Raw genomic sequence first — 7988 nt, 5'->3', positions numbered from 1 at the left:
GTTTAACTCCAGCTTTCATGCCAGTTATGGCGTTTTGACGCCAAAATTTCTTTGCTGACTTGGAACGCCGGTTTGGGCCATTAAATCTCGGACAAAGTATAAACTATTATATATTGCTGAAAAGCCCAGGATGTCTACTTTCCAACGCAATTGAGAGCGCGCCAATTGGGCTTCTATGGCTCTAGAAAATTTACTTTGAGTGCAGGGAGGTCAGAATCCAACAGCATTTGCAGTCCTTTTTCAGCCTCTGAATCAGATTTTTGCTCAGGTCCCTCAATTTCAGCCAGAAAATACCTGAAATCATAGAAAAACACACAAACTCATAGTAAAGTCTAGAAATGTAATTTTTGAATAAAAACTAATAAAAACATAATAAAACTTAACTAAAATATACTAAAAACATACTAAAAATAATGCCAAAAAGCGTATAAATTATCCGCTCATCAGGCTACTATAGGGTGTCCGAACTCGAGGGGCGAGAGCTACCAAGGTCATGGCATTCTTGCAACCTAAGAAGGTATTACAGTTAGGAGGTAATAAAGATCTTAGGTCAAGGTGCACTCTTTTTCCTGAAAAGGTTTTTTAACGAGGCACCAAGCCAAGATCTGTAAGATTGCCTGACTTAAGGGGGTAAACACCCATATGTATATATTTTATTTGCCTATATGTCTACTTTCTATTGGAATAAAACTTTTCAGATTTTCTACAAAGTTTCTCTACCAAGACGCATTAATCTGAACGCTAAACTTCATCGCCCGATTATAAAGCTACAGGTCGGCAAGGTGAATACCAAACTCACCGCCCGACCACGATGAAAATCAAATTCATCGTCCGAATTTCTACAAAGGTCAAAAAGGTGAAAACCAAATTCACCGCCCGACTTTGACAAGGTCGACCAAGTAGTAACCAAACTCACCGCCAGATTTATACAAAATTGGCAAGATGAAAAAGCGATAAAAACAGGTTAATGCAAAAAGTTATAAAATGTAATCTATAGAAAAAGGCCCGACGAGGTCTGAGAAAAAATAGATTGCTAAAAAAAACTATGGAAGGACTGACATGAAGAAGTCAGACCAATCCCTCAAAGTGACAAAAGTTATAAAAAGTAATCCATAGAAAAAGACCCGACGAGGTCTGAGAAAAAATGGATTGCTAAAAATAACTAGGGAAGGACCGACATGAAGAAGTCGGACAATCTCCCAAAGCGACAAAAGTTATAAAAAGTAATCCATAGAAAAAGGCCCGACGAGGTCTGAGAATGGATTGCTAAAATTAACTTGGGAAGGACCGGCATGAAGAAACCGGACCAATCCCCCCAAAAATGACAAAGTTATAAAAAATAATCCATAGAAAGAGGCCTGGCCAGCCCTTATCAAAAATGGATTGTTAAAAATAACTTAGAAGGAATCGACATGAAGAAGTCGGCCCAAGCCAAATAAAGCAACAAAGTTATAAAAAGTAAACCCATAAAAAGAAGACCCGGTGAGGTCCAATTAAAAAAAGAGAATTACTAGAAATAACTCGAGAAGGTTTGTCGAGAGAAACCAACCAACAAGAAGACGTGCGCTAGAAGGGACACAGCTCGACCCAAAAAGCCACGACCTTACCAAAATCAATAAAGAATACTAAAAAGAATAGACAAACAAAGCTAGCCTCAAAGTTCACTTCGATTAAAGCAGGAAATAAACAAAGGCAATCAAAAGAGGTCGGACAGCAAGACTCTCACACTCTAAAAAGTCATGGAAGTGGCAAAGGTGCAACCAATATAGCAAAAAAGATACTATAATAAAAGCTCAAGAAGGCAACCTCGAAATCGACCTCAAGAGCTCAAAAGTATTTGTTTTTTAAAAAAGACAAAGGTTACTAAAGAAACCTAACGTCAACAAAAGTCAAATCATCCAAAATTACAAAAAATAGAGTTCAAAGACCCACAAGCCGGGCCATACAGATACCCAAACAAACTACAAAAAATTTTAAAAACTCCCCAGTGGCGGCATCCCGAGGTAAAGGAGGACGTGTCGCAAGCGGGACAGCATCAACAGTTCCATCCGGCCGGTTCAAGATCTGAACATCAGGGTCTGCTCGGGATGGCCGACCTCAGCTGTAGGAGTTGAAAAAGTTGGAGCAGCAGAAGCATTGGCTGATGGCTTAGGAGGAGGATCTACATCCTCGTCATCATCTGGGGCAGGAACAACTTTACCATCTTCAACAATATTGTCCAAACTAAAAAGACTCAAGTCGAGCTCGGGAGCAAGAACTCGGACCTGAGCCTTCAAATTCTCATATGCATTAGTCACGCTACCCACCAGATGACTCTGAAGCTCAGCATAATTAGCATGAGCATTCTCCAGACTCTCTCTTGCCTCCAACAACTCGCCATAAGTACGGACATAGCTCTCCTTATGCTGCAGTGCTGTCTCCTCGGACAGCTTGGCAGAAGCCACAGCGACAGTAGCTCGGGCTTTCTCTTTTTCCAGATCCAGCTCCAGCTTAATAATTCTAGCGTCCAGCTCGTCCTTCAGACCCTTGATCCGATTATACTCCGACTTGGCTTCCAGCATAAACTCCTTCGTCGCATGGACGGGAGAGTCTTGGATCGAGCGAAACAATGCCGCACCCATATGCGCCATCCGAACACTACTTCTAGTGATAAAATTCAGGTGGTGCAGGATGGACACATCGTCCATAGAAAGTCGGCCATAGGGGGCAATCTGGTCATCAACAAACCCCACAGCGTCAAAGTTAGGGGCATCCAGATTATAGGGTTCAGCAATCTTCTGCTTCTTGGGGGCAAGACCAGTAGCAGAGGGAGAGGCGGCACCAGAGGTCGACTGGGGAGGATCAGAAGAAGCCAAGCAAACCTGGGGAGTTGGGATGATCTTCCTCGGCCTAGAAGTGTCCGAGGTCGACCTCTTCAGCGTAACATTGGAAGATCTTTCCCCAGGACCTTTGGCCGAAATATTCTGGGCAGCTGTTGCCTTCCTGGCTCTCTTAAAAGCCTTCATGGAATCAGTGGTCTTCACCATCTCTGAAAAGATAAAGCAGCAAAACCGAAGTTGCAAGTTAGAAAGAGATGGATCGACAAAACAAACAAAATAAACAAAGATAAAGCTAGTAAAGAAATCGGCAACTACCCAATTCAGTTCGAAGAAAGGAGGGATTTCCCAATAACTTCTTCGTATCAAGATAAGGAGGTTCCCCCCAATTCTCTTCTAGTACATGAACAAAAGCCTGCTCAATCTCATCCAACATTTTTCAAGTATACCTAGACACTACTACATTCTGTTGCCAGGAGAGGGGGAAGGCTGGTTCATTATTTTCATCCAAAAAGAAGGGCCGAGCTCCTTCAACAGCTCGGACCTTGAAGAAATAGTTCTTAAAATCCCTAAAAGATTCATCATACATAGAAAAAACTTTCTTTCCCTGGGCAGCTCGGAAAGAAATCCAGGAAGCCTTCTTCTTAGCTGCCCCAGGTTTCGTCAAAACAAAAAGGTAAAGAAATAGAGTTTGAGAAGGTCGGACATCCAGTTCTTGGCACAACAGTTGGAAGACTTTTATGAAGCCCCACGAGTTCGGGTGAAGCTGAGAAGGGGCAACATTATAGGACCACAACAAGTCGGTCTCAAAGGAAGTAAAGGGAATGGTGATGTTCATTTGGCTAAAAAAAGTAATCGTAAGCATAAAAGAAGGGACGTTCCCCCTGAGTCAGAGAAGGAAAACAAACCCTCTCATCAGGGTCAGGCGCTACCAACTCGTAGTTTTTCTCCTGATCTCTACTACTACAAACCCTGTGATGTCTCCTAAGCTGCACGCAATACTCAGAATTAACCACAGAAACGCACATCAAGACGAGGGAGTCCAGCCAATAAGACATGCCCTCAGGGACTTTGGAAGACATCTCGACAATATTTTTGGAGAAGACATGGGTCAACTAGTCCTACAGTAAGAAAAAGAAAAATGGATTACTAATCAACAGCTCGGACAAATCAAGAGAGCAGCTCGGACAAATATAGATTTAACTCAAACTAAAACATACAAATGTTAGAAGGCAGGAACAGCAACAAAAGAAAACCCCAGGACTCACACCAAGGTCCAGGGGCATCCTTTGGAGGCAGTAACAGAATAAGGATTCAGAAAAAATCTAAAGTCTACGTTTCGACGTCTATCAATCAAGAAAACAACCCTCCTTCAACAGCGACGCTTCGAAGAGAAAAGTCACAAATCACAAAGAGACATCAAAGTTACCATCTCTTCAATCTATCAGTAAACCGGCAACATCAAACCCTCAAAGATACAACCTTTTAACAAAACAGTTCACTACTTCAAGCGATAAATAGAAGAAAGATCAAAATCCTTCTCTAACAGAAAAGCGAGGAAACCCTCACAGCACACAGTACAGCAATGATCAAATGCAACAAATTCAGAAAAAGATCTAAACTTTCCAAGCATCAAACATGAATCCAAGCAAAACCAAAACTTCTTCAAAATCAGAATAATGCGAACACAAAAAGAACGGCGTAAAAGTGAAAGAAGAAGAAAAACCAACCTGTAGGAAAGAAGGAGACGATAAACTGATTAGGAGTTGAATCACACAAACGAAGCGACACCAGCAAATCACCTTTCGAGTAAAGGAAAAGAAATGCGAAGATGCGAATACAAGAAGGATAAGGAGAAGAGAAGAAGTTGCAGTGAGCGAGAGAAGAGAAACTGAAAAGAAATTTTGAAATTCAAAAGTGAGATACAAAGAGAAAAACGGTAGGGAGTTAATGAAATTTACTCTCGCACGTTTTCAAGAAAACACAAAAATGCGCGTCGTAGTTATAAGGAGTGAGAAAAACGCTCTACATTCAAATCATTAATAGGAGCTCTACAACGGGATCAACAAAGAGTGCTCGAGCTCAGCTTCTTCAAAAAAAAGGTCGAGGTCTAAAAAGACACGACCTCAAAAGGAAGACCGCACTCAAGCAGGGGAACTGTTCATGCCCTAGGTCGAGCTGTATGACTCGGGCTGGTTAAAGACAAGTCGGCCGACCTCTTCGGATCAGGATTACCCAACCTCTTCATAAAAGAGTTCGGCCAAAACACTACAGAGGCTCAAGTAAGCCCAAACAGAGGAACACAACCCAAATCTAAAGGAAGCCCAAACCTAGAAAGATAAGGCGGTTCTCTTAAAGATAAAGATGACTTCACTCAAAGATAAGATAAGATAACTATCATATCTCAATGGAAGATCACTCCACACCATTATAAATACACTGGAGCGCCCAGGTATAACTCATACTCTGATTCTTCTAAAAACCTGCTTAAAGCCCATGCTAACTTAAGTATCGGAGTCTCTTGCAGGTACCACCACCCTCCGTTGACAAAGGATCAGCTACAATAGCACCACCACCGCCTCCAACAAGTCGGACGTATCAGCTCCGGCCGCCACAGCAGATCTCATCCGAGATCGACCTAACAGTTTCAGGTAACCCTCGAAACAGTATCAGTTATACCTAGGTGTGCCAGTGTATTTATAGTAATGTAAAGTGACCTCCCTCGAGATAAATTTGTTATCTTATCTTATCTTTTTTATGGGTGAGATCACCTATCTTTTGGCCAGTCGCCTTCAGGTGGACTGTGATCCTCTACTCTGGGCCTGTTGGACCTCTATAGTGATTTGGCCGAACTCTTTATGAAAAAGTCGGTGACGAGCCAACCTTAGACCAGGTCCATCGTTTCGCCATCGTCCAACCCGGACCTTATAACTCGGTCTAGAGTATAAACAATAAATATAAAACTAAAAACCTAAAAATACATGACACACTGAAATACCAATAAAGTACAAAGGCATACCTGAAATGTTTCCTCAACTTTTTACTTCTAACAAATGGAAGCAAAACAGATCCTATACAAGTCGGTTATTATAAGAAGAAACAGTACAAAAACACACCCGTATGCCACCCACATTTCACTTTAATACAAAACTAATAATCTATAATACTTCTAAAATGATATTACTGCAATGTTTTATTTATATTTTAAAATTTAAAATGTCCCATTTAAATATCTACATATAATTTTTAATAAAACTTCATTCTTAAGAATATATCCTTTTATATGAAAATAATTCTTACCATCACAAAAATATTTTTGTACTATTATATCAAAATATTCTTTATTTCCTTTATTTCTTTGTATTAAACTAACCCACTTATTATGAAATATAGAGCCAGTATTTACTTCACCCAATACTAAATTGAGTAAACTTTCTCCTTGCAGATAAAAATCCAACAATTTGTATCAACTGTACTTGCAATTTACTACAAATAAAGCAAAACATGTTGAAACATTTCTCACAAATTATGATTCAAAACTTATTACCAGGAGATACAAACCGTTCTCAAGTACATACAACTATACAAGAAAGCTAACACGCCCCTCGCTCCCACATTACATATCCGATAACTAACAACTGAAAATGTGAACAACCAGAAACAGAAACTAACACGCAAAGAAACAGTAGTAGTGGCCATCAGTGGGGGGAATAACTAAGTATAACCGTATACATACACATATATCTAAATGTGCTTATTGATATGATGATTTCCTCCCAATGGATATGAAGGATTGGTGACTCCTCCAGCAGGCGTTGCAAGAGACCCTAATGGCTGCTGGTGCGTTGTTGTTGGGGGCTGCTGATGGTGTGCTCCAAACGAGGAAGGGTCCAGGTGCGCCTGCTTGGTGCTTAGCTTCTCGGCTGCATGCCTGGCTTTGGCTTCATGCAACTCCATTTTTGCCTTTGCTTCTCTCGCCTTTGCGCGCTCATGTGCTATCACTTTCTCCTCCTCTGTTCGTGCCCTTGCTTTCTCTGTCTGCGCTATTTTAAACAGAAAAAAAATATGATTGACTTTGTATTAGTTTGTAACTTTGACTTCGTGAGTTCCATTATATGTGAATATTGTGTTTATCTCTTAACTTTATCATTTTACCAATGCCAGGATATAAACTTGATAAAATAATAAAATAAGAATTAGTTACCATTCACCTTGTAATTTTCATTATGGGTGAATACTATAATGTGTTTAATATCTAACTTTATCACTCTCTCACTCTCCTCTTCTCACGGGGAAGAGCTTGGTCCTTTAAAAGCCGAGTACTGATAATAAGACTCGGAATAAAGACACGAAAATTAAAGACATTTTTAACATCAAATAAAGATTAAAAATATAAAAACGAAAAGAAAATATTAACATCAAATAAATGATAAATCAATTAAGATGATTGTTTAATTGAAAATGATTAGAGTTGCTGTCGTCGGTAAAACATCAATGGGAGTTTGTTGCAGAAAGTAATTCCGCTCGATGTTAATCAAACGGGTAAGATCGAGAAAGAAAGCCGAAAAAGAAATTAAATGGAGAGGACCTTCTCGTCAATTTTGGCTCCGCAGATGTCAACGTGTTCCTTGGCGGCACTGGCCATGTTGCTTAGCTTCTCCTTTGAAGATTTCATTTTTCTGTATCTTCTATTGAGCTTCAATCAACAACGACAACAACAAAGATGGCTATGGTGCTTCTTCATTCTCGATTTATATGCATGTCATAGAAAGGGAAGACGATACAAAACAGCGAAGACACCACATAGCTGCTCGGAGGATGGAACGTTCGGCAGCCAACACTTGTTGAACATGCAGCAATGCTATGCCCATCAAGTATCTAATGCTCGCCACGTTGCGTTGCTTAATAATAGAGATTATGAACTTATCCTTTTTCAGAAATTGGAGGAGATATGAAAATTTCTTGTTTACCTTTTATTGATGCAAATCAATTTTTTATTACATTCATTTATTATTTTATTATTAAGGGAATATTAGGGGGACAATGACTTTGTTGAACAATATGAACAACCACCAATCAAATAAAAACACACTACACCTCTAAATTAATCTTTTAAATTTTAATATTAAAATAACCATCCGTACACTAGTAAAATGAACATCCAATATATCT

The 7988-nt window shown here is 39.8% G+C and overlaps 1 protein-coding gene across 1 annotated transcript; it reads right to left on the bottom strand.

Moving 5' to 3' along the window:
* Positions 1-6323: 6323 nt before the first annotated feature.
* Positions 6324-7574, bottom strand: ATLEA4-1 (Late embryogenesis abundant protein, group 1 protein). Its single transcript, XM_016319339.3, has 2 exons — positions 7405-7574; positions 6324-6854 (listed from the first exon to the last, which is right to left on the bottom strand). Exons 1-2 carry the CDS (start codon positions 7489-7491, stop codon positions 6561-6563), a joined length of 381 nt encoding a protein of 126 aa, XP_016174825.1. The 5' UTR covers positions 7492-7574; the 3' UTR covers positions 6324-6560.
* Positions 7575-7988: the final 414 nt, after the last annotated feature.

The sequence above is a fragment of the Arachis ipaensis genome, chromosome B1, assembly GCF_059453495.1.
Source record: "Arachis ipaensis isolate K30076 ecotype BB chromosome B1, ASM5945349v1, whole genome shotgun sequence".
NCBI lineage: Eukaryota > Viridiplantae > Streptophyta > Magnoliopsida > Fabales > Fabaceae > Arachis > Arachis ipaensis.
The sequence above is the reverse complement of the archived record's forward strand: the minus strand, read 5'-3'. Positions and strand labels throughout refer to the sequence as shown.